This window comes from Aotus nancymaae, unplaced genomic scaffold (genome assembly GCF_030222135.1).
Source record: "Aotus nancymaae isolate 86718 unplaced genomic scaffold, 86718_ANA_hifiasm-v0.15.2.pri h1tg000007l, whole genome shotgun sequence".
Classification (NCBI taxonomy): domain Eukaryota; kingdom Metazoa; phylum Chordata; class Mammalia; order Primates; family Aotidae; genus Aotus; species Aotus nancymaae.
The window spans coordinates 7,721,571-7,747,929 of NW_026988418.1; the positions used below are offsets into that span (position 1 = coordinate 7,721,571).

The 26,359-nt window shown below is 49.3% G+C and overlaps 2 protein-coding genes across 12 annotated transcripts in view; one reads left to right on the forward strand and one right to left on the reverse strand.

Moving 5' to 3' along the window:
• The first annotated feature begins 205 nt into the window (after positions 1–205).
• Positions 206–9,180, forward strand: DMAP1 (DNA methyltransferase 1 associated protein 1). Of its 3 annotated transcripts, none has more exons than XM_012434652.2 (11): positions 206–273; positions 495–604; positions 1,104–1,195; positions 1,426–1,621; positions 6,876–7,034; positions 7,152–7,319; positions 7,619–7,804; positions 7,957–8,028; positions 8,338–8,410; positions 8,551–8,843; positions 9,066–9,180. In XM_012434652.2, the coding sequence occupies exons 2-11, from the start codon at positions 500–502 to the stop codon at positions 9,123–9,125; spliced, it is 1,404 nt and encodes a 467-aa protein (XP_012290075.1). In that variant the 5' UTR covers positions 206–273; positions 495–499; the 3' UTR covers positions 9,126–9,180. The 3 variants fall into 3 exon arrangements, with proteins under 3 accessions (XP_012290075.1, XP_012290073.1, XP_064228351.1); XM_012434650.2 differs by having other exon boundaries at positions 211–273; positions 455–604; XM_064372281.1 differs by lacking the exons at positions 206–273; positions 495–604; positions 1,104–1,195 and adding an exon at positions 2,770–2,842 and having other exon boundaries at positions 1,460–1,621.
• A 400-nt stretch (positions 9,181–9,580) lies between these two features.
• ERI3 (ERI1 exoribonuclease family member 3) overlaps positions 9,581–26,359 on the reverse strand; it is a 134,390-nt gene continuing 117,611 nt past the window's right edge. For 5 of the 9 annotated variants that reach the window (XM_021673339.2, XM_012434661.2, XM_012434658.2 and 2 more), the window contains one exon: positions 9,581–10,133. In XM_021673339.2, the coding sequence (XP_021529014.1) occupies positions 10,051–10,133 (83 nt within the window). In that variant the 3' untranslated portion in view covers positions 9,581–10,050. The remainder of the gene's footprint in view (positions 10,134–26,359) is intronic. The other 4 variants (XM_064372283.1, XM_012434662.2, XM_012434660.2 and 1 more) reach the window with 2 other exon arrangements.

Here is a 26,359-nt window from a genome sequence, read left to right on the forward strand (position 1 = left end):
TTCATTGCCTGAGATGCAGCGGAGCATCGTAAAGGGAAAATGCCAGAAAGAAGGCAGTGCACCAATGCAAACCGGCTCGCGGGAGAAGCAAACGGTGGCAAGCTCAGCGCGGCCAGTAGCTTTCGCCCTAGGTTGCCAGTCGGCTCCATTTTCTGAAACGTCGACCGGAAGTGTTTCTGTCGGCCGCGTTTCAAATGAGCACCGCCGGAAGTTTCTGCCGCGGCTTGGCGGGGACGGGGGAGTGGTAGTGGGGGCTGCAGCCGCGGGACCCAGGTGCGGAGGCGTGAGGGGCCAGGTGGCTGAAGGGGCCGTTAGGAACATCCAAGCGGTGGGACACAGGCAGTACCCCGACCTGACCTGGACCACCCTTTTCCTCGCGGCCCGTTTCTTCATTTTGCCTCCACTTGGGTCTGGAGCGTCCCTGTCCGCTGACCTGAGCCTGGTCCTTCCTCAGGCACTGACCCTTGACCTTGGGTCGCTCCCCCATCTCTCAGGCGCGATGGCTACGGGCGCGGATGTACGGGACATTCTAGAACTCGGAGGTCCAGAAGGGGATGCAGCCTCTGGGACCATCAGCAAGAAGGACATTATCAACCCGGACAAGGTAGCAGGGGCACCTGAAAGCGTTGGCTAGGGGAGAGTAGGGGAGTGAAGATGGGGAGGAGTGACAGCGGAAGAGAGATGGGGCAAGGGATGGGCGTTACACTTCTAGTGAGTTGGGCGACAAAAGGGGTGACATAACGGGACAGAGAATTTGTGTCATCCTTGATGGGAGGGAGGAGGTGGGACATCGTGGGAGATGGTGGGACCAAGAGGGTGTGACACCTCTAAGAGATAAGAGGACTAGGCGAGTGTGATGTTTGCAAGATATTGTGGGGGAGAGATCAAGACATTGTGACAGAGATGGTGGGATGGGGCCCGGACTGCTGTGATTTGGGGGTAGGGTGGTGTCCTTGGGAGTGGGTTTCTGTGCCTTTACAGTATGTCAGTATACCTGTCATTGACCTTGTAGGTGCTGGTTTGTTCAGGGATTGAACTGGACTAAATAATTTTCAGGAAAGGGGGTGTAGGCTGTGGTTCCTTTCTGTGGTTTCCTTCCTCAGAAAAAATCCAAGAAGTCCTCTGAGACATTGACTTTCAAGAGGCCTGAGGGCATGCACCGGGAGGTCTATGCTCTGCTCTACTCTGACAAGAAGCAAGTATTGGAATCCTAAGTCCCCCAGGTTCTGGGCCCTGATTCACCTGCCATGTCCCTAACTCCTAGTTTTCTCTTCCAATTCTCTGCTCCCCAGCCAGGGCTCCTGCTTGCTTAGGAGGATGCAAGAGGACCTGAAATCTCTTGCTCCAGGACAGCTCCCTGGGACAAAAAGCTCTTTAACACCCCTTCTGATTCTAACCTCCCACCTCCCTAAACCTCACTGCCAGGGATGCACCCCCACTGCTACCCAGTGACACTGGTCAGGGCTACCGTACAGTGAAGGCCAAGTTGGGCTCCAAGAAGGTGCGGCCTTGGAAGTGGATGCCATTCACCAACCCGGCTCGCAAGGATGGAGCAATGTTCTTCCACTGGCGACGTGCAGCGGAGGAGGGCAAGGACTACCCCTTTGCCAGATTCAATAAGGTGAGCTACTTTCATTCAAACACAGCCCAAGATTGCCCTCCAACTTTGAGCCATTTGTGCAAGCTCTCCAGTCTCCTAGGGTTGGCTCCAGGGGCACGCTTATGCCCAACTGTGGTTACCCACCCAGTCCTCGTGGCAATGCATGTGGTTACCCACCCAGTCCTTGTGGCAATGCATGCAGAGTGGGACTCCATGGGTCTTTTCTGCCCAAGGGATCCTGTTCTTCCCCAGACCTGCTCTGGTTTTTCATGCCTTCTCTTGGCCTTGCAAATGTTGCTGTTCCTCAGAGATGTATCCTAGGTGCTCTGCTCTTGTCGCTGTATACTTCCTTAGTATGAACCCTGTGGCCTCAGTTACCCTCTGTCACCAATCCAAAGCCATGGTTCCTTCACATCCAGTCATTTACTAATATCTCTTTCTGAATGCCACACAGGTACCTTAGATCAGGTAGGTACCCTGAACAGAGCTCATCATCTTCTCTTGCTTTGTCTGTCCCAAATCTGTTCCCCATCTCAGTGAATGGCACCATTTTCCACCCAGTTGCCCAAATCAGGAACTTGGGGGATTGTCCTTGACTTAGTCTTTTCCTTTAACCCTCACAGTATTTAAATCAACAATAGGACAAACAAGGTAGGGGAAAACAACAAACATGTAAGGAAATAAATTGGAGTCTTTCAAATAAGAGCCACCAATAACATGAAACCAGGATTTGAATGGATATGAAATGGGATAGACTGAACTTGTAGGCGTAGGGGAGTCCTACCTTCAATAGGTTGGTCAGGAAGGGCCTCTCTGAGAAGGTGGCATTTGAGCTAGATGCCAGTGGCATCTATTTATTGAGTCCTGTTGATTCTGTTTCCATAATAAATCATATCACTGACTATATTCTTCATCTCCTATGCCAGCCCCTTAGTCCAAGCTGAGTTATCTCTGGTCTAGATTACTCCAGCTCAGCAGAGCAGGGCCTTCCCACATTCTTCCAGCCAGTGACAGGCAGAGCTAGATTGGGCTAGGGTTTCCTAATCAATTACTTAAGCCAGTGTACAATGTGGCCTCACAGCTGCTGCAGCCTGGAATAACCTAGACTGAGAGCTCAAAAGCACTAGGGATTCAAACCAGGACTCAAGTTCCAGCCTCTCTCTTCTCAGCCCAGTATATCCAACTGCACCTGGATGCCTCCCCCTGGATGACTTACAGGCTTCTCAGACTGAGCATGGCCAGGTATGCAGCCATCTTTTTCCCCCTTCCCCAAACATGGTTTTCTTCCATTTTACCATTATCCTTAGACTCCTCAGACCCAATAGAGGGAAAGGCTGGAGATGTAAGACTGAGAAGGGACAAGTAAGAGGTGAAGGATCTGAGGCAATTGCAGGGAAGGCTAAGTTGAGGTGGAGATGAAAGAATATTCATTTTGTATTTAGTAAATACTGCTCTGTGCCAATTCAAGCCCCAGGCATTGAAGACACAAAAATGAATCAGACACAATGTCTTTGAAAAACTCCATATTGTTGGGGAAAGGGTTGGGGGAGGTACAGGCAATTATAATTTGCTGGGATACATGCCATACTGGGAGGACCTGAACGTCATGGAAACTTCCTGGAGTAGGTAGAGTCAGTCTTGAAGGATGTCACCAGGTGGTATTATGAAAGGAGTGCAGTGACTTCAGGCGGCAGGAACAGCATGGTCAAGGAATGAATAAAATTTTTTTTAAGTTCACATGTATGGGATGCTATGGGCATTTCCATGTTGATGAAGCCTAAAGCCTGAGGTGTAGGACATGGTGGGAGATGAGGCCTGAGAGGTCAGCAGTGGCCAGGCCAAGCAGAGCCTTGGTAACCAGGCCCAGGAATTCGGGCTTTACCCTCTTGTCTTTGGTAGCCAGTGGTAGATTTTAGCCACAGTAATGTTAGGATCAGATGTGAATTTTAGGAAGATCATGGTGATCTGTCTAAAACTGCAGCAACTGTGAGGCCACACTGTATACTGGCTTAAGTAATGGGCTAGGAAATCCTGGCCCAGTCTAGCTGTGCCTGTCACTGGCTGGGTGAGTCTGGGAAGGCCCTGCTCTGCTGAGCGTCAGTAATCTCGACCAGCAATAACTCAGCTTGGACCAGGGGCCTGGCATAGGGGATGAATATACAAAAGGAATATTCTTTTGTCTCCACTTCAGTTTGTCTCATCCAACCTTCCCTCCCATTGCCTCAGATGCCTTACCTCTTGAGTTTTAGAAAGATCTTTGATGGGGTAGAAAATGGAGTTGGAGTAAAATGAAGTAACAATCTTCCTCCCCAATATTGCTCCTCCTGGCAGTCCCTCTCTGTCAGTAGTGCCCCCATCCACTGTCTTACTCAAGCCAGAAACACAGGAGTCACCCAGGAGAGCATCTTCCCTCACCCTTCACATCCAAATCCTGTGGTTTTTATCTCCTAAAGCCTCTCAAGCCTGCCATTTTCTCTCTCTTCCCCTCTGCTGTTTTAGTTCTGTCCTCTTCACTTCTCACTGGCATTATTTCTAAAATCTGCTAGCTGGTCTCCCAGACTCATTTAACTTCTCCGTCCTCACTGCTGCCAGGGTGGTCTTTGTGAAAGAGAGGCATGACCATTTGACTCCTTACGATGAGCCTTATTGGCTGCCATGCACAGATGGGTTCTGGGCTCCTTAGCAGGCATATAGGCCTCTAGAAGCTGGCCTCTGCTGGCGTGCCAGCTCTTTTCATACCTCCTGTCTCACCCTTGTTTCCCCAATATGTCCCCAACTGCCAGGTACACACATCAGGCTGTCTTTCCCTCATGAATGTGTTTGTGTTGCTCCCTGTGCCTAGGATTCTTTTCCCCATCTTCTCTCATGGGTTCCCTTTTACTTAACCTTAAGACTGAACCAGGTCTCATTTACCTCTTCTCTAACTAATCTTTGTCCCCAGGCTGGAGTGTCACTTGTTATACCCTATGTGTCAAACTTGCCACACTGTACCAAAATTATTTTTTCAGCTACAGTATGAGCTTTAAGAGGCTAAGATCCCTGCCTGTCATATTCAGCACTGTGTCTCCAGCATAGGTATTGCAGGCCCCTGATAAATATTTGTTGAATGAATGAAAAAAATGTCTTCACTTGACTATGAGCTACTTGAGAGGACTGGCTGCACAGTTCCTGAGGGTTTTTTTTTCTTTTTTCCTTCTTTGAGACAGGGTCTCTGTCAGCCAGGCTGGAATGCAGTGGTATGATCTCAGCTCATTGCATCCTCCATCTCCAGGGCTCAAGCGATCCTCCCACCTCAGCCTTTTAAGTAGCTGGGACCACCAGCGTGTACCAACATGCCTAATTTTTGTGTCTTTTTTAGAGATCGAGTTTTACCGTGTTTCCCAGGGTGGTCTTGAACTCTTGGACTCAAGCAGCCCACCCACCTCAGCCTCCCAAAGTGTTGGGATTATAGGTGTGAGCCACCGCACCTGGCCCTGAGTTTCTGTTTTTGTTTTTTTAGTTAAATTGAATTAAAATGCATAGGAGAAATATGTAACCAAACCTGGGAAACCAGAGAGACTTCCCAGAGGAGATGATGCCTGAGAGCTCGAAAGGATGAGAAAGTTATCTAGGTAGAAGGAATGTGGAAGTGGAAGGCATTTCAGGCAAGAGCAGAGGTCAAGGGCGAAGTATGGTATGTTCTAGAAACTGCTAGTGATTTGGCTGCAATTTCGGGTTCATGAGGGACAGTGGCTGTGGGAGGAGGCCTGGTCATTTATTTGTGTGTTCATTAACGGATCTGGTAGTCACTGATAGGTACAGTGTGCTGAGTCCTAACGGTGGGAGATGCACTGGACAACCCTTGCTCTTGAGGAGTTTATGAATTATCTAGAAGCTGCTTTATCTTAGATGGAGAGTCTCTGAGGAGTTTAATAAGGGATGGTCAGGGGGAATTATATATATTCTAGAACACTAGGACAGTGTGTCTCAAATTATCTGTGGTGAAGGACAGTTTTCTATTTTATTTCCAATCCATCAGAGACTGATAAAGATAATAACATTATAAAGACAAATACAAGTCCATGTTTCTTCATATTAGATTCCACAGCACAGCATACAACTACTGTAAAATTGTTATGTAAGTTTTTCAGTGTCTGCTCTCAGTTTCCACTCTTATCCTAGACCAGGGATAACTGTAAACAGCACTGGTTTGCAGACTGTCCTTTAAGTAGCACTGTTCAAAGAGATCACGATGTCTTAGCTGCAGATGGAGAATTGATTGGAGGAGGATTGAATGAAGGCAGAGCTCAGCAGGGAGGCTATTTCTCTGATGCAGGCAAGTGACAGTGGTAGGCTGAACTAGGAAGTGGCAACGGAGACAGAAATTTTGGAGGTAAAAGCCACAGATTTGGTGAAGGGGAGAAGTCAAGGGGGAAAGGTAGGAATTAAAGATGCCGCCCAGGTTTCTGGCTTGAGCAACTGGATTGGGTGATGGTGATAGTGATTGAAATCCAGACTGGAGAAGATAATGTTTGAGGGAGGACCATGAGTTCAGTTCTGAGCTAAGTCTGAGGTGCATGGAAGACTCCAGTAGGAGATATCCAAAAGGCGACCAGTTTTGGAGCTGGCTGTGGTCTTTAACTGAGAAGAGAGATTTCCCTGATTTAGTCTAGCATTGACTCCATCCTTGGGTCTCTGACAGACCCAGCTGGTGGTAGTGCTGTTTGTCTCTGGGGGAGGTCTGTAAGATTGGGTGTGTGGGAGAAGGGAGGAAGGGGCATTGGCAGGGCTGCATATGTTGGGAGTAGGATTCAGGCCCATCTCTATATTCTGTAGACCTGACGTTGGCAAACTCTGGGGAGTGGCAAGTCCCACTGTTCCCACTGGGTGGCAGTAGTGCTTCAGACAAGAGTTGTATGGACTAGGGGCTGCTGGGCCTTTCTTCAGGTATTTAACCATCTGTCTTGCTCCAGAGTTGATCTTTGGACTCCACAGAAGCACTTACATGTGGGCCCCTCACCTTACCATGGGGGGCAGGAGTGTCTGTCCCATTAATGAGGCTCCATAGCTGAAGACATAGTGAAGTTGCTCCTGGAATGAATCAGAGGCAGGCTGCAGTCCCAAACTCTGCTATGGCCTCTAGTCAAGCAGAGAGGTTCTTTTCTCACTCCATGCTGCAAGGGCACATGCCCAGGGGCTGGCAACAAACGGGAGCAGCTGTGGTCACAGGGGGCTGGAGCCAGCTGGACATGACATGATGTGGGCATGCCCCTACTGTGTCCCTCTGTGCCAGTAGACTGTGCAGGTACCTGTGTACTCGGAGCAGGAGTACCAGCTTTATCTCCATGATGATGCTTGGACTAAGGCAGAAACTGACCACCTCTTTGACCTCAGCCGCCGCTTTGACCTGCGTTTTGTTGTTATCCATGACCGGTATGACCACCAGCAGTTCAAGGTGAGCCATTATGCATTTGCATGTGTGCCCAGCTCCTGGGTCTAGTAGGCCCTACTTTTATGCATCCCTTCCACATGCCCCTGAATGTTTATTCTTCCATCCTGTCTTGCTCCTCAGAAGCGTTCTGTGGAAGACTTGAAGGAACGGTACTACCACATCTGTGCTAAGCTTGCCAATGTGCGGGCTGTGCCAGGCACAGACCTTAAGATACCAGTATTTGATGCTGGGCATGAACGACGGCGGAAGGAACAGCTCGAGCGGCTATACAACCGGACCCCAGAGCAGGTTAGCCCAAGGCCGCATACCTGTGCTCCATGCCCCAAACCCCTTGCCCATTCCCTCCATCCTCCGCAGCTCTCACCTCCCACTCGCAGGTCCCTGTGCCTCCCACCGATACCCTATTACCTGCCCTGAGCCCATTCCTACCTCTCACAGGCATCCCCCCTGATTTCGTAGCCCTTCACCTCCCTCATGATCCCTTACTTCTCAGATTCCCTCATACACAGCTGAGCACCCCGTCACCTCCATGTCTACCCTCTCTCCTGCAAGTGCCCTCACACACTTTGCATCCCTCACTTTCCCAGGTGGCAGAGGAGGAGTACCTGCTGCAGGAGCTGCGCAAGATCGAGGCCCGGAAGAAGGAGCGGGAGAAACGCAGCCAGGACCTGCAGAAGCTGATCACAGCAGCAGATACCACTGCAGAGCAGCGGCGCACGGAACGCAAGGCCCCCAAGAAGAAGCTACCGCAGAAAAAGGAGGCTGAGAAGCCGGTGCGGAGGCTCAGCCAGCCCAGCTCAGGGTGGAAGGGTCACCTGGCACAAGGCCCCGCCCCAACTGGAGGGTTCTGAGAGCACTCAGTGCTGATGGGGTGCTGGGCCCTCTCCCTACAACACCTTGGTCTCCATAATGCTTTCTCCCCCAGGCTGTTCCTGAGACTGCAGGCATCAAGTTTCCAGACTTCAAGTCTGCAGGTGTCACGCTGAGGAGCCAACGGGTACGTGAGTTACCTCATTTAGCATGTTTAGGCCCTGGGCTCTCTGCTCTCAGCTCCACGGGGCAGGCAAGTGGCGCTAGAGCCATAGGAGATTGCTGCAGAGGTGGCCTCACCAGGATCTCAGGGATGTGGCCAGACTAAGGTCACAGGTTTCATTATATTCAGCTTCCTGGCTATTTCCTTTTCTGGCTCATAGTTAACCTCTATGTGTTACCGTCTCTTCCACCCCTCTTTCCCACTGCCTTTTGTCCCCTTCATCCTAAGCGTCTTATGGCTAGGAGAGGCTTAGCTTGCCTGGTTTCATTGCAGATGAAGCTGCCAAGCTCTGTGGGTCAGAAGAAGATCAAGGCCCTGGAACAGATGCTGCTGGAGCTTGGTGTGGGTGAGTATGGGGACTGGGCCCCATAGGGTGTACCCACCCAAGGCTGTGGATACAGGCTGGGCAGGGGGAGGATAGTTCCTGTTGCTGACCCTCTACCACACCTGAGCTGTGCCCCTGTGCTGCCCACGGCCTGCCTGCAGAGCTGAGTCCGACACCTACGGAGGAGCTGGTGCACATGTTCAATGAGCTGCGAAGTGACCTGGTGCTGCTCTACGAGCTCAAGCAGGCCTGTGCCAACTGCGAGTATGAGCTGCAGATGCTGCGGCACCGTCACGAGGCACTGGCCCGGGCTGGTGTGCTGGGGGGCCCTGCCACACCAGCATCAGGCCCAGGCCCGGCCTCTGCTGAGCCAGCAGTGACTGAACCCGGACTTGGCCCTGACCCCAAGGACACCATCATCGATGTCGTGGGTGCACCCCTCACGCCCAATTCGGTAAGAGCCTGGACAGGCTGGGAGGCATGCACGTGATGTAGGGGCTCCTTTCCCTCTAGTGCCTGCAGCAGGAATCATCATCATTTCTGTGCCGGTCTGAGACCCAGGGTAGGCATGGTTGACCAGTGGGCATCCTTGTCACTGAGCGTGTGAAACACATGCACCAAGCCTGACTCAGGCCTTGGGGGTTCACTGACCTCAGCGCCTTCTGTGTGTCCTCAGAGAAAGCGACGGGAGTCAGCCTCCAGCTCATCTTCTGTGAAGAAAGCCAAGAAGCCGTGAGAGGCCCTACGGGGTGTGGGCGATGCTGTTATGTAAATAGAGTTGCTGAGTTGGACCAGACTGCTTCCTTTTCCTTTCTACCACTTCTGATGCCCCTAGTGGGAGGGTTGGGCCAGGAGCGGATTGTCACAGCCACTCCATGGGGTGGCAGGTAGGTTTGCCTGTGTTGAGGTCCTTAGCAGCTCTCTGACCACTAATCACTACCAGTTTTACCCAAACTCCTGCACCTCAGAGCACCTGTGGTTTACACTCACTCAAGATGACTTTGCAGACAGCCTGTGCTGATAGTCCCCACACTTCCACAGATGCGTACATATTGAGTGAGGGTGTCACAGGTGCTGCAGTGATGGCCAGTCACACACAGATGGCCTTGTGCACAGAGGCAGTCTGGAGCATTCTCTACCTACCTTCACATCCTGAGAGCTTTAGTGCAGCAGCAGCCTCACACACACACATGGTTTTGCACACACCCCCAGTGCCTCGTTTCCCCGACTTTATTCAGTGGCACGTTCACAGCGGGGATGGGGGTAGACACAAGGTGGGGCCTGATCTGTCCTGGAGCCCTGGGGGCACCACACACCATGCACTATGGATGGGAGGGGGCACAGGGGGGACTTGGCCCCACAGAAGCCTGTGTACCAGGGAGGAGGCGATGAGTGCCTGGGTCCCCCTAGCCCAGGCCCACAATGGGAGGGGCTGATACTGGGCTGAGATCGAGGGGTGGGGATGGGGGGGTCACAAAGTGTCTGCTCCAGAAGGGCCAAGTGGCCAAGCCCTTGCCAAGGGCACAAGCCCACAGGGCAGCTGGGGGACACTCTGGACGCAGAGCTATGCCACTCTCCCTCTTCCCCTCTGGCGAGGGAGAGGATGATTCTGGGCTGGGCCAAACAGCTACCCTGTCCTGCCCCATCCTGTCCTTGGCCGATCAGAACGGCTTCGATGTCTGCTTGAAGATGAAGCCTCGGTAGGCGAGTGTCTTCATGATGTTGGCAATGTTCTTGCAGTCGTCTAAAAAGAAGAGAAGACATTTAGATCAGCCCCAGATCCTTCCCCTTCACGCCCACAGGTGCTCTTACAAGGGTGGGGGTGGGAAGCAGGGTCAGATTCAGGAGCCACAGGCTCTAGAGAGGGTGGTCCCATCCCCTGGTGGCAGCATCCCTAGCTTCGGTTCGGGCTGGGTGATGCTGGGCTGGCAGGAAGCCTGGTCTCGATGCTTCTCAGTTCCATAATTCATGCTGGAAATTGGCCGGCATGTCCCGCCCCGGCCCCAGCGGTGATGTATGGGCGCCGTCGCAGTAAGAAAAAGGCAGAGTAAATGTGTAATTTCTCCCTTGACGGCCCCCGGCCGCTGGGCGATCCTTCTTGTTGCCGCCGCGTGGGGACGGCCCGTCCGCCACACTCCGTCTTCCCGCCACCCGCCTTGATGTCTCCATTTCATTACTGCGCGGCCATTCATCACACCCATGGCCAGGGTGACTTTGCCGGCACTTTCGTGTGTGTGGGAGATGTGACCCAGGCCATAATCACTGGTGACAAGGCATAAGGCTCGGCACTGCTGGGCCAGGGCGCTGGGAAACACACCTGCCCTGTGTCCTGGGCTTGCCTGGGCACCTGTTCCTGTGCAGCCCTGACAGGATGGGGAGGGTCCAGATTTGTGGTCCTCCTCACAGCAGACACTCCTGTATACATCAGCAAAAGTCCTGCCTCTGTCCCAGTAGGCTCAAAGTGGGTGCTGGTCACTTTTTTGGGCCCTCTTTCTCCCCATACCTCATGTGGAATATGTCTGTATGTGTCAGACTCTCACAAGCAGTTTCTCCAGTATTGGATGCTTTCAACTGTCCTAGAACCCTGGAGGCTGCAGGATCAAGCCTCTGGGCCCTCGGTATCACGGCCATAGGCCAGGGTTTGTTCCACCACCACCACTACCACCTGCAGAAGGTGTACCTGCCCAGAGCTTATTCCCCTAGAGGAAGCCTAGGAGAAACAGCGAGTGCGTGAGTTTTTCAGTTCAGCCGCCTATAGCAGCCAACTCATCCCCTCACCTGCCTCTTCTCCACCTCCCTTAGATGCTGCTGGGCCATAACCAGGGCTTCCACCACCAGCAGCCTTCATAGGATCGATGCCGTGATTGTAGAAATATTGTACATCAATGTCATAATCAAGCATGGGAGGTAGTAAGGTCAAGGTGGGGTCAGGAAACCTCTGCATGTCAAGGCCCACCCTTGCCAGGACCTTAGCCTAGGAAGGGGGACCCTTCAGCACTAGCAAAGGGCAGTGGGAGGGTCAGCCCAGGCCTTTTATCACTAGCCAGATCCTAGCTCTGCAAAGCCTGCTTTGAGCAGGCAAGTCAGACAGGGTCCTGTCTTGCAAAGCTCAGCGTGGATGTACCCGAAGTGGATGTGGGCATGGAGAGGTGACACCTTCCCCCAGGGACTCAGGAAGCCGTAAGGGCTGGTCTGAGGCAGAACAGTGGGAAGACAGATGGGTGGGTAGTGGCGGCCATGGCAACTCCAGACATGACCCATCCCCGTGGTTTATGGGCCGGACACGCGCCCCGCTCAGCTGAGGCCCCATCATTTGTCTCTCTTAGTGTGTGTGCCTGTGCTGTGGGGGTAGAGGGTGGAGGAGGGAGGGGCTGTGCTAGGCAGTTGACAGGAAGGGGAATGGAACAGGAAGGGGCCTCGGAGAGGGAGGGGTTAGGATGGGAACCATGGGCTGTGATGGTGCCAATAGAGGGACTATGATAGGGTGATTTTCTTCCCAAATAAGTCTGGCCCTGTCAGGGCACCTCCAATCCTTCCTGTCTCCTGCACCCTAGGGACCATGGCCGCTGTGCATATTAAGAATAAGTCCCCTCGTTATCTGCAATTACCCAGCGGCCACACACCTCATTTCTTCCAGCAGAAAAGAAAATTAGTTTTCTATTGACTTCATCTGGCTCCTCCCTCACTGCTGGACATATCATTCAATTTGCTTCCCCTGGCCCAAGTGACTGTCCCAACCCCAACCCCCAGGTCACCAGCGATCCAGTGGGCAAGCACTGATCTCCCACCTGTGCCTGGGCCTGTGCTGGAAGAAGGTCCTCATGTCCCAGTCTCTGTCCTTGACCTCTCCCCACTCTACACACTGGATAACTTCATCTAATTGTGAGTTTCAGCTGCCGTCTGAAGATCACCGTCTCCAGCCTGGACAGCTTCTGGGCTTCACTCCACATAATCCTGAACATCTCTTTCTAGATAAAGAAACTCAAAACGTCTAATCATGAGCTAATTTTCTCCCCAAGAGGCTTCTTACCCCTCACCCTGCTATGTTCTCCATCCCAGTGAATGGTACCATAATCCACCCAATATGTCCAAAGAAGAAACTTGAGAGTCATGTTGCCACTCTGCCCTCACTCTCCAAATCCTATTAAGTATGAACTTTTGCAGATTTTCTCTTATTCTCTGCCTAATTGTCTCGGATTACAACAGCCTGTCCCTTGAATTCATTCTCTTATAGCCAGTGATCTTTCTTACATAAATCTGATCATGTTCTTCCTCTTTAAAGCCATTCAGTAGCTCTCCTTGCCCTCGGTTTAAAGTCTACACTTCTGTATTATGTCTCAAAGGCTCTGCAAAAATTGATCCCTGCTACCTCTGGTTTCTGCCATGCTCAACCCTCAATCCCTGGACTCCAATCTCAGGACCCACTCACTGTTTTCTAAAAATGGCAAAGTGAGTTTTGGAGCCAGACAGACATGTTTCCAATCTTAACTTCACCCACTGGCTGCGTAACACACAGCAAGGGCTTAGCGTCTCTAAATACTTAGGTTCCTCCACTAGGGTGATAATGGCCTTGCTGTTACTGTGAAGACTGAACAAAGTGTTGCATCCACGTCTTTGCACATGCCATTCTTTATGCTTGGATTACCTCCTCTTTCTGAAGAAAAGGCAAGGAAGCTAGTTTTCTGGAGGATCCAGTGGTGAGAAAGTGTAAACCATACAACTGATAGCACAGATGACTGATAGGGGCTGGCAGGCTTCACTCCAAATTCTGACTATGGATCCTGTTTACCGGGTATTTCTGGAGTCTAACTTGTTGCAGTTGGCCCACTATAATAAAGAGAGGCCAGGGAAAGGAATAAATTTGCTCTGGTTCTCCTAGCAAATCAGTGGAATGGCAGTCATGGGCTTCCAGCCGTAGGCTCTTTTTCCAGCCCTAGAAGCCTCATTGATGAGTCCATGCAAACTACTGTTTTTTGTTTTTTAAGTCTATGGCCCTGCTATAAAGTGAGGAAACTTGGCAGAAGCACTAGAGACAGATCTGGGGCTTTTAATAGGCCAAAAGTTCAGAGAGAGAGAACAGCAGGGTGAGTCTGGTGGCAACATAGTCTCTTGGAAAGTTTTCTGCTTGAAGCTCTGGGAGCCACTTGGGTTAGCAGGCTTGTCTTCCAGCACCTCTCATTGAGCTAAGGAGGCCAGCATGAAGCTGCTGTAGTGTAGGAGTAGGGTTGCAGGGAGCACAGCCCTGCACCCACAACAGAGGCCTCCAAGAGTAAGTCTTCCTTACCTTCAAATTCTAGAAGGCTAACCTTTGGTTCTGTTTTGTTTTGAGACGGTCTCGCTCTGTCACCCAGGCTGGAGTGCAGTGGAGTAATCTCAGCTCACTGCAACCTCTGCCTCCAATTCTTGTATCTAGGCCTCCCAAAGGGCTGGGATTACAGGCGTAAGCCACCGCACCTGGCCAGGCTAACCTGTTTTTATGTTTCTGCAGGATCATCAATTTGTGACAAGATGACCCTCTCCTCTTTTTTGAAGCATTAATACTCTCAATGTTGGAAATATTTTTATATTGCCAAGACCATAATGTGAGGAGTGCCGCTGCATAAATCCCTGAGAAAAGATTAGTTGGGGTAGCACCTAACAAGGAAGGATAAGCTTGTTGGCTGGGCCCAAGGACAGTCAAATGTCTGTCTGACAAAGAACCTGCACACAGAAGAGTTGCTCAGATCACTTAGGACACCCAGAAAGAGCTCATGAAGGGCAAACAACCTAAGGCTGATATTCTCCATTAGTGGCACTTACCTGGGAACTGAGTGGTAGAGGACAGGAAGCAGGGCCTGGGCTACGGAGACCCTCAGGAGGAAAGGGACCCAAGAAGTTGGAGGTCCATTCATTTAGCAAACATGCATTGACACCTGTGTGCTCAGTGATCTTGTACTATACTGCTTCTGAGGGATGTGCAAGACTCTGTAGCTCCCTGCCCTCAAGGAACTCAAAGACAGCTCTGTCAGGGGTGCAGTGTTATGAGAAAAGGACACATAGAAAAGTCATCTCGTTCTGTTTGAGGATCAGAAAAAGATTCCAAAGTTAAGGAGAGGTCTTAGGGGATGGGGGAGGGAGCTAGCCCAGCCAGTTAATGTTGGAGTGAGGAAGATGTTCTCAGTATAATAGTATAGGCACATTTATGGAAGTGAAATGTGGAATGTCCAAAAAATAAATAAATAAGTTTATCAGATGGGTGGGCGGGGGGATGAAGAATCAGAAGGGAGTAGCAAGAGATGAAGCTGGTGGTCAGTGAGTGACTAAAGGGGATCTTGAAGAACCCAAATGCTAAACTAAGGAGCTTAAGATGTTATTATTCTGAGAATGATGGGTAGATATTTACATGTTTAAGGAGGGAAATGACAGTACCAGATCTATGTTTCAAAATTATCATCCTAGGTGTGAAGACAAGATTAGAAGGATTATCCCCAAGGGCAGAGAGATCAATTAGCAGATTGTACTATGGTCCAGACCAGAAATAATGGCCCAGAACTAGACCAGAGTGGTGGAAATGGAGCAGAAGATCTATTGATAATGTGGGGGAAGTGGATGGAGGTAAGACAACTTTTAGGAAACAGAATGAGCAAGCCTTAATGGGGGGATTGGGACGGCAGGACCACTCCCTGAGATAAGGCATACCAGAGAAGGTGCAAATTTAGGGCAGTAATGAACTTAGTTTTGGATGAGTTAAGTCATATTCCTATGGAACATCTAAATTTGTCAGGCATTTCTGTATGGTTTCTAGGCTTAATGTCTATTTTTCTATCCCAGCATTATTAAACAAACACACACACACACACACACACACACACACACACACACTCTCCTATGTTTTCTTCTAATACTTCCGTTTTTTAAATATTTAACTTTTCAATCTGTCTGGAATTTATTTTTGTGTGTGGTAAGAAATAAAAACTAACCTTTTTTCCCCGTAATAGATAGCCAATTGTCCTACCACCATTGATTGAACTGTCTACACTTTCCTCACCCTTTTGAAATGACACCTCTATCATATATACAATTCCCATACATGGGTCTGTTGGAGGCAGGAGAGAATGTACATGAAATGATCAAAGAAGCCAATCAAACTAGGGGAACAGGAGGGGCAGTGGGGTGGCAAGCTGTTGATCTTATGGGACTAAGAGGCAGTGTGGCCTAAAGGAACATGCAGGTACATTCTGAGGTCTGCTGGAGTCTCCACAGGCCTCCTGCCTGTGGAATGCTTAGCTTGGTAACACACTTTATTAGTGATCTTCAGGACGTGGTGAGGAATGGGGTGACAGTCCATGGAACAGGGTCCAGCAGAGATAGGGTAGGGTGGTTGGGAGGAGGTTGCAGAGAACAGTGCAAGGAGCAGGAACCATGCATGTAAAGACAGCAGGATCCCTGGGTGTGTCCACATTCTAGAACCTCACTGTTGCCACATCGGTCTGTCTAGACATCCTGGCTGCAGTAATGCCCTGAGAGCAAAGTGCCAGTGCCTAGGCCTGCCTGACAAGGACTGCCAGATTAAATGCAGCCCTAGCTCCATATAGGACATACTTATATTATAATTTTTTATAATAAAAAACTGTTTATCTGAAATTCAAATTTAACTAGTGGTCCTGTATTTGCTAAATCTGGCAACCCTGTGATGGGGACCCAACAGCTGGGTGCAGTTTAAGGTTTAGCATCAAATGTTAGCTTAGAAGAAAGATGGGGGCCAAGGCAGTGAGTTTAGGACTGACACACCAGAGGGCCCCAGTATATCCTGCTTCTGAGTTTGAATCCAAACTCTACCATTTAATAACCATGTGAACTTGAGCAAGTTCCTGAATTTTATTAACATCTCTTTGTTTTGGTTTCTTCTTCTCTAAAATGATAATTATAGCAACAACTTCCCTCAAAGCATTGTTAAAAAGATGAAATGAGTTATTCGTTAAGTGCTTAAAACAGTAGCTGGGTTAGTTATTATTTCTGTTATTTCAATAACATCTAAAAATAATGTTATTCCAACAATATCCTAATATCCCCCTACCCTCACCCAGTTCCTTGTCTCAGACATGGACCACAGAGTCCCAAGCCCCCATTCATGGCCACCTTGGCACACCTGACACACCTCCCAGACACACACTCCCTTCTCCCCACAGCCATGGTTCCCATAGCTTCCTACCCCTCCCCCAGACAGGGTCCTTACAGCCTCCACTCCAAAGTGACCCCTTTCAGCCCCTCCCCTCAGCCCCCTCCACCCCACCGAGGTGCCTGGAGGTGCCACAGGCTGATGGTGAAGGATGACGATGGTTCCACAATAAGGGGAAAAGGCAATTTCATCTTGATTAGCAGGCGATTTCTCTCACCGTAATAAGCACGCGCCAAATAATTAGCGTGTTTTACGTAATAATGAAATTACAGAAATGCAGTCCACTTATTCAAACAACTCACCATTACCATATTTTTAAATATTAGACTTAATTAGAGTTTATCACTTCAGAGAAGTATGCGGACCAAAGATGTTTTTAAAAAAATCCTCATAAAGTGTTTATTAAGCGCTGGTAAAGCTGGGATAATGATGTGTTTGGAAATTAAGGCAATCAAACACTTACCGCTGCTCCTGGAGGCCAGGCATGGAAATGAGGCCATTACACGCCCATTACCCGCCAGCTCACAGCCACTTGGGGGCGGTGGGGTGGGGGGGGATGTGCCTGGCCGGGAGGGCACGGTGCCTGGAAACCCCTCTGCCAGCATCCCAGAACTGCCTGACCAGTAAGCACAGCATCAAACCCCTTATGTTGCTTACAGCATATTTGGCCACCAGGAACCCAACTCAGATTTGGCTAGGCAAAGGACAGGATTGGTCCCAAATGCCAAAGATGATACCCAAAGACCAACCCTGATCCAGACTCCCAGACCTGGCAGGACATGTCAACTTCATTCAAACCCAATACAAAATGAGTACAGAAGCCAGGTTGGGCAGCCAGGGAGGTCCACAAGAGGAGGTGGTGGTGGGGGTGGTGAATCCCACCTGCTGGCTCATCACTGCAGAGGAGGCTACAGGCCCAGACCAGGTGACCACTCCCAAGTCTCGGCCACACAGGAGGAGGTAGCTGGAGTGGTGGGAAGAAGCTAAGAATTATGCTGGGAGCCAAAGAGGCAGAAGAGCCAGGGGCCACGCTCAAGAACAGACCTGGGGCCAGAACCTGGAAGCAGGCAAGAATGGTGGCAGGGAGAGTGGTTGGTGGCTCTGGGCCCCATTTATCCCGGTGAATAACTAATTCTAGAATTTATAGTGCTGGGTTTTTGTTCTGTGGCCATTTATATCTGCGAGGGAAGGAAATGAAGAGGCAGCACGGACGCCACATCTTTCTGTGTTATTGCTTGTCTGCCATTTGCAAATCATTATTAATTGTGGGCCCTGGTGGCAGGCTGGGTGGGGGCCGGGCTGGGTACATCCACATAGCTCTTCATCAAGGACCCCAGCCGCTGCCCCAGAGAGCCAATTACCCCGCCCTGATTGGGATCAGATAAAGAGGGAATTTTTACAAATTAGGGAATAAATAGAATTTCCACACAGGGCGCGGGCAGGACCTGAGAGGCTATAATGAAAAACCATCCGTCACCATCAGTGCGGCCTGGGCACGCAGCCCCAGCACTCCCTCCCTTGTGGGCCCGCCCTAATGCTCAGGGGCCTGGGTGTACAGGTCTAAGGACACCCCCAACCCTTCCAAGGCCTGGAAGCAGGAGCGGAATTCTCAGGGGGTGCATACTCGCCTTGAGCTGAAGATACTTGGGCCCCAGCTCTGGCCTGACCCTGATGCTGCCTCTACTTTTCCCTAGCTCTCCCTTCCTCAGGCTCTTGGGAAGGAGGAGACTGAGGCAGTCCTGAGAAAGACCAGAGTTGGGGACCACAGTGCAAAGATCACATCCATGTCCCCACAGCCATGGCAACCCTAGGGCAGAGCCCCAGCCCCACGGACCACTCACTCAGCTCCCGTTAGCACTCCTCCCCTGGATCATTAAATATGTATATCTTATTACACGCCTTGTTAGAGTATCGAGCTCTATTGACTGATGATAAATCCTGAGCCTCGTCCTGGCCATAAATTTATCTGGAGATGATGAAGACTCAATAATCTAGTCAGGCAGATAATATCATCGGGCCTTAAAAAAGATCATTACATTATATGTCAGAATTAAAAGTGAAATACGCCGTAGTAACAGGGCGGCTGCTCTGGCCATTACAGAGGATGCCTGCCTCCCCCAACTCAATCCCAGCCAAGGCCCCATCCAGGTAGAGGGGCCAGGAAGCCTCACCTTCCTCCTGGTCTGGGATGCCACAGCTAGAAGTGCCAGGTTATAGCCATATCACCTATGGCCAAGTGAAGGGAACCCAGCCAGGGAGTGGTTGGCTACTGAGAACAGCTGAGCAGATCTGCCATCCCTGGCAGCCACATCAGTCTTCTGGGCCCTGTAGTGGTTCCAATAGGAAGGCATCAGGGTCTCACCCTCTTCCAGAATGGCCTGAACTACCAGGACAGATTCGTTGCAAAACGAGGACACTGAGATACAGAGAGGTTATGCCACTTGCCTGTGCTGCCCCAGGCAGCTGGAGAGTACCAGGACCTTTGACTTGGCCCCAGACACATGTGCTAGCAGCCTATCTGGAGCCTTTCTTGTGAGCACGCACTATCAATCCAGATCACAGCCACCTCCCTCCCGAGACCTGCCTGCCACAACCTCTATATCCTGACCTTTGAGAAATCTTGTTGCTGGCCTCTTCGTTCTTTGACTTCAGCACTAATGGCCTTCTCCATGGTATCTAATTTCTACCCATTTTCACAGTAACACACTCAACCTTTTAAACATCCTACTACTCTTCCTTTGAAATGTTAAATCCAAATATCCCTGGTTTCTGACAATAACAAGGTTATTATCCAAAATGTTTGGGGATTTTGGATTTTTTCAGATTGTACAATATTTGCATATACATGAGATATCTTGGGGATGGGGACCCAAGTTTAAACATGGAATTATATTTCTTTATGCACATACCCTGAAGGTAATTTTATATAACAGTTTTTATAATTTTGTGAGTTAAAGTTTTGACTGTGACATGAGGTCAGGTGTGTAATTTTCCACTGTGGTGTCATGTTGGCAATCAAAAAGTTTTGGATTTTGGAGCATTCTGGATTTGGGACTTTCAGATTAGGGATGCCTAACCTGTCTGTATACTTTCTCTTTCATTCACTGAAACCTCAAAATTTATACCCTTACTCTCTCCATATATATCGTCTCTCCTGTATTTATATTTTTCCTTGCCCACTTCTTTTTCTTTGAGTTACAATCTTACTCTGTCACCCAAGCAGGAGTGCAGTGGCTCTGTCATAGCTCACTGCAGTCTCAACCTCCTGGGCCCAAGCAATCCTCCTGCATCAGCCTCCCGAGCAGCTGGGACTACAGGTATGCTACCATAACCAGCTAATTTTTTTTTTTTTTTTTTTTGTAGATCTGGGTCTTGCTGTGTTACCAAGGCTGGTCTTGAACTCTTGGCCTCAAGTGATCCTCCTACTTCAGCCTCCCAAAGTGTTGGGATTATAGACATGAACCATCAGGCCTGGCCCTTGTTCACTTTTGATGATATACCCAACAGCCACCCTCTTCTGCCCTGTTGGCAGAGCCCACTACTCCTTCAAGTAATCAAAATTAATCCTCCTTGGTCTGAGTCATTTTTGGTGATCCTTTCTCCCTTGGGATGGGCATGTGCTCTGGCTACTGAGACATGAGGGTAAGTTTGCTGAAGGGCCTTCAAGGAAAATTTCTTCTCTTACGGAGACAAGCATGAGGGAAAAACAGTCCTTTATATTCTGCTGGATGTTTTCATATCTGCACATAATGTCTGGGACTGCAGAAGCCATCTTCCAATCTTGAGGGGAGTTAGCCTGTGAAGACCATGCTGAAGATGAAAGAACAGAAAAATGGAAAAAAATCTGGGTCCTTGATAACATTGCTGAGATGCTGAATTAACCACCCTTAGAATCTGCCTTACCTCCAAATTTCTTTTGTGAGATAATATATCCCCTTATTATTTAAGATATTTAAAATTGGGGTTTCTTTTTCTTGCAGCTCAAAGTATACTAACTGATACAGAATGTTAATGGCAGGAAGGAGAATGACATAAGGAATGGACCTTATAACACAGAACTCACTGAATAAAGGAGGCAGGCCGAAGGACAAAGAGGACACTGCTATTTCAGGCTGGGAAGTTGGTCCCCCCCTCCCCACACCTTTTTTTTTTGCTCTCTTGAAACATTTGATCAAATTGTTTCTTGCTATATCTCAGGACACAGGCCATGTTACAAAAAAGGCTAAAAGAGTCAAGTTTAGACTGAAACCTAAGTGAAAACAGAGAGGGAAGAAATACAGCTTTACTAAGAAAGGCATTTTATGAGTATGGTTGCAATATAAGTTGACTAAAAGCCCTACAGTTCCACAAAGTCATCAGACTCTGTAGAATTCTTTCTGCCCTGCCATTCTCAGCACATGGTTTCCAATCCTCAAACTATTTCATAGTCAAAAATAGCTGCTGGAGTTCCAACCATCAAATCTGCATTCCAGGAGAAAGGAAGGGGGAAGATGGGAAAAGGCAAGACTAGTGTATTTCCCAGCTGAGTTGTTTCGCTTTAAGTATCATCCCTGGAAGTCCCAGACAACACATTTCCTTTTGTTTCACTGGCTGGAGCTCAGAGACATGGTTGTACCTAGCTGTCTGGAAAACTAAAAAAGTAGTCTTTTAACTGGGTACACACAGATTATTACACAGGGGTTCTATTTAGTGAAAAAGAAGGGAAAAATCACAGTTTCTGTCCTAGCAACATAACTGACATGTCTGCCTTTGGAGCCTGGAATCCATGGTCCATCATTTCAGTCTTTTTCTTGCCAATCCTCAACTCTCTTATTACCTTTTCTTTGTCACCCTTGCCTGGAAAAACCCAAACTCTGCCTTCTCTGTGCCTGCCACCTGGAGCGTGTGACTAGAGAAAATCACAACTATATAGACTAGTGCCACTTATAAAATCAGAGTCATCAGCCTCAGCTGGTATATAAAACTTCCCAGCCTATCTTCAGTGTTCCTGATCAATGTGTACCCTCTCTCCCTTCACCCCTAGTAACAATTTCAAGTTTCTCCACTTTCCACAAATCTCAAATCCCCTACCCTCAACATAACCCCAAACCCCTCACCCATGCCAACAATCTTATCTCTTACTTCACAGGAGCCACACAGAAGCCACTCTCCTGAGTCTGCCCGAGTCCTCTTATCTTATCACAAGAGAGGGCCAAACCTGATGTCACTTTCTAAGCCCATCCCTTCCACTCCACCTGGGTAGGGTCCAACCCAAAATCCAGGCCTTTTCAAGGTTCTTATATTATTGACTATTTCTATTTCCTCTGATACAGCTTCACTTTTTTCTTCTGCACTGGTTCCTTCACATAAGCATTTAAATATATTAACTCTCTCCCATCTTGGGAGTAAAAAAGTCTCCCTTTAACTCCCTTTTCCATTTGGCTAGTGCTCAATCTCTCCTCCCTTTTAGAGGCGAACTTCAGAGTTGTTTACACTCAAGATCTTATTTCCTCATCTCCTGCCTTGCAATCTGATCACTGCTTTACCAACACTGCTTTCTTTAATGATCCCTATGAATCATAAGGATAAAGCTTTTCAGGTTTTGATTGATGGACAATTGGTGAACAGTCCACTCCTTGAAGCTCTCTTCCCTGGGCTTCAGTGATCCACCCTTACTTTCCATCAATTCTCCTTGGGTCCTGTGAACATTCCCTTTCTTCTGACCACGTCTTAGATAAGGGTATTGCTCAGAGCTGCCACTGGTCCTCTTCCCTTCTCACTCTCTCCACCCCTCACCTCGGGCAAACTTATCACTCTTGGGTGTCTAATTACCATATATTTTACAATAATTTCTAAGCCCATATTCCTATTACCACCATCCTGGTCCAGGTCACCATCATCTCTCATCTAGGTAATAGCAGTTCCCCGGCCAATCTTTCTTCCATGGTGTCCTTTTAAACCACCAATCTGGTCATTTCACTCCCTGTCTTAAAGCCCTTCAATGATCCTGGAGCAGAAAAAGGACATTAGTGAAATTAAAATAAGGTGGGTTTTTTTTGTGTGTTTTTTTTTTGAGATAGGATTTCTCTCTGTTGCCTAGGCTTGAGTGCAGTGGCTCAATCTCAGCTCACTGCATTTCTGCCTCCCAGGTTCAGGCAATTCTGGTGCCTCAGTCTCCCAAGTAGCTGGGATTACAGGCATGCACCACCACACCTGATCTAATAAGGTCTTTAATGTAGCATAGTACTAATGTTAATTTTCTGGAATCGACAATTGTATTGTGATTATGTAAGATGTTAACATGAGGGAAAGCTAGGTAAGGGATACAAAGAAACTTTCCTACAAATGTAAAATTAATCCTAAGTAAAAAGTTTAAGAGTCAAAAATTAAAACCACCACCACCAGCACCACCTCCGGTGGCTCCTCACTGCTCTCAGGACTGCTCAGCTAATCCCCGTTAAGTTCAATATTGCCACCTTGCCTGACTCAGCTCCCACTACATTCAAACCCCTTTATAAAAGTCTGGGTTCTGGACCTGTTTACATCTCTGGTCTCATCATTCCCACTTTCCTGTTATACAGCCAAGTTCAGGCTTATTCGCCCTTTGGGTTTTCAAGTCCTATGCCTTCTGCCTGGAAAACTGCTCCCCACTTCTCACCTGGCTCATTGTCCTCTCTTCTCAGAACCCAGGCTTGCTAGCACTTCCTCTAGGTGCCTTCCCTCCATCACACCTTTGTGTTAGAAACCTCTTCTGTGTGCTCCCACAGCAGCCAATTCTTCACGTGTAGTAACTGCCTCTCCCTCACCTCGTGCTAGACCATGAACTCTTTGAGGGCACAGATGTTATACACAGAGACCCTCAGTAAACACACACTGAAAAGAAGAAAGGAAGGACTAGAGGAAAAGAAAGAAGGGTAAGATCACAGGCAAACCTACTCCTGACATTTGCCACCCAAAGCCTTGACATGTCCAGGCCCTGAAACCCTGCCATGGTCTTTGTCTCTAGCTTCCAAAGCCCTGAAGCGTTCAGCCCCTTCCCTACCTCCATTCCCTTCTAGCATCTTGGTTTCTCCAGGACTTCACTGTGCCAGGAGACTGGCTGGAACCTGAGCTTTCATCTGTCTGGCCAGCCTGTCCTGCAAACCCAGGCAGCCAGGGTGGCAGTGGTAGTGCTGGGGCTCCCCAGTCCTAGCCAATGATGCCCTGGAGAAGGGCCTAGCTATGCCTAGGGACTCTGGGAAGGGGGGGATGCCCTCCCTAAGCCCTGTCCCACCTGGTAAATATTTCATCCTCAAGCTGCTCAGCTAATCCCTATTAATTTCAATACCGCCGCCTTGCCTGGCTCAGCTCCCAATGCATTATTTATCCCCTTTGTTTGTTTGTCGCTAACAGGTGGGCCCCAGCGGAGGCGCTGACTGGGGACAAGCCCACTCCATCACAGTGTGGCTGTGAATTAATCATGAGGACTAATGGGAACCACCTCAGCTCCAGGCACTTCCCTAGCTGCCTTCCCCTGCCCTGGCACCCAGGGGTGGGCCAGGCCATCTCAACTTAATTTAACTCAATTCAAAACAGCACATTTTATTTACTATATGCCTACACGTGTCAGACACTGCACTATGCTTTGGGGATATAAGCCAAACAAAACACGTTTCTTGCCTTCAGGGAACTTACAATCTAGTGAGGTAGACAGGCATTAAACAACTTTCAAACAATTTCTTAATTACAACTGCGATTAAATGCTATAAATGGGGAGAGCAGGGTGCTGTGGAAAAGTACATAGGGAGAGGGAGACTTGATCAAGTCTAGGAGTCAGGGAAAGCATCCCTGAGGAAGCAAACTTTAAGCTGAGCCCTGAGGGATGAGCAGGAGTTAATTAAGTTATGGGGTGGGAATATGGGGCTCTGGGGGGAAATAAAGCCACATGGGAAGGCACTGGGGTAAAAAAAGGTGTGGCAGGTTCCAAGAGATGAGGGAAGGGTGTGGAGTGTAGGGAACAGGAGGAGACTGGCTTAAGCCGGGCAGGAGAGGCCAGCAGAAGATAGAGGCTTGAGTCTATGCATAAGTAGACAGGGGATTCCCCCTAAGCCAACAAGGCTCAGAGTGGGGACTCTCTTCTGCCTAAATGATCAAGCTGTCCTGATGGATCACCAGGGAGGACTAATGGGAACCACCTCAGCTCCAGGCACTTCCCTAGCTTCCTCCCCCTGCCCTGGCACCCAGGGGTGGGCCAGGGCCATCTCAACTCAATTTAATTCAATTCAAAACAGCACATTTTAGTTACTATCTGCCTACACGTGTCAGACACCGTGCTATGCTTTGGGGATATAAGCCAAACAAAACACATTTCTTGAACACAGGACTTTTCACTCACCACCTCCAATACACACTCCTACCACCTCTGCTGACTTGAGCAACTGCTGATTTCTTGACCTTGTATTTGTGGCCTTCTAAGGCTGTCCCTCGTGCTAGGCCCACCTCTTCCAGGGACTCCTGGATTCCTACTTGTCCACCCTTGAGGTGGTCAAGAGCATTAACCCTCAGCTGTGCAGGTCAGGGAACTCAGGGGAGCACCTGGCCTGGGGACTTGTGAGGAGATTTGCGTGAGCCTCTGAGCATCCTGAAGGCTTAGGTGCTTCCATGGAAGGACAGGCTGGATCTGGCAACTTAACCCTGTGGTGGAACCAGGAACACGGCTGAGAACATTGACCTGCCTCAGCCAAAAGGGCTCATTTCACCTCCCACGAAGTAGCATTCCTCAGCTCTGAAGCCCTGGCACTGGCCGGGGCACCCAGAAGACCTCAGCAAACATTTTCTGAATGAATGATTTTAACACAGGCAAGGCCCCATCATCTCCCACAAAGATCTTTTTTCACACATTTCCCTCAGAAACTTTTCTAGAAGGCCAGGCACGGTGACTCATGCCTGTAATCCCAGCACTTTGGGAGGCCGAGGTGGGCGGATCACCTGAGGTCAGGAGTTCAAGACCAGCCAGACCAAGATGCAGAAACCCCATCTCTACTAAAAATACAAAAAATTAGCCAGGCATGATGGTGCATGCCTGTAATCTCAGCTACTTGGGAGGCTGAGGCAGGAGAATCGCTTGAACTTGGGAGGCGGAGGTTGCGGTGAGTGAGCTGAGATCGAGCCATTGCACTCCAGCCTGGGCAACAAGAGGAAAACTCCATTTCAAAAAAAAATAGAAAGAAAAAAAACTTTTCTAGAAATTTAAATAAAGGAGCAAACATGGGCCAACGATTTTACAGTTCTTGTGTCCAGTGAGCCTGACAGGGGCCATCATCAACCCCATTTTAAAGAAGAAGAAACAGAGGCCCAGGATGGTGAATGACTTACCTAGGACCACTCAACCTTGAAGGCATGAGCCTTAAACAGAATGATGTCAGCCCAGTTCCAGGCTCCAGCATATCCAGAGATATGCTCCTTCTGTGGGCATTTCCCCAGGGACCCTAGCTCTCTAGAACAATCCTAAAAGGCACCTGGTTTATGAACTAGGTGCAGCTCTGCCAGGGCAGAGGCCTCACTGTGCACATGCTCAGGGTCTGTAATTCTATTCAAAGTTGCCACTTTGAAAATCCATATGTCTCCAGGCTCCCTGTACATCATGGTGTCAAGTCTTGGAGCAGAGGCATCCATCAGGGGCTCCCGAAGGCCACAGTCTGTATGCCCACATGCCTGATCCCACCCACGTGCCTGATCTTGGCTCCCAGCAGCTGGCAGCACTACTTTGCCCTGTGCACAGACTCACCGTAGCCCCAGCCCGTCCACTTGGCCGTCTCACCCTGGCCTCAGACTTCTCTGGTTGCCCTGACTCA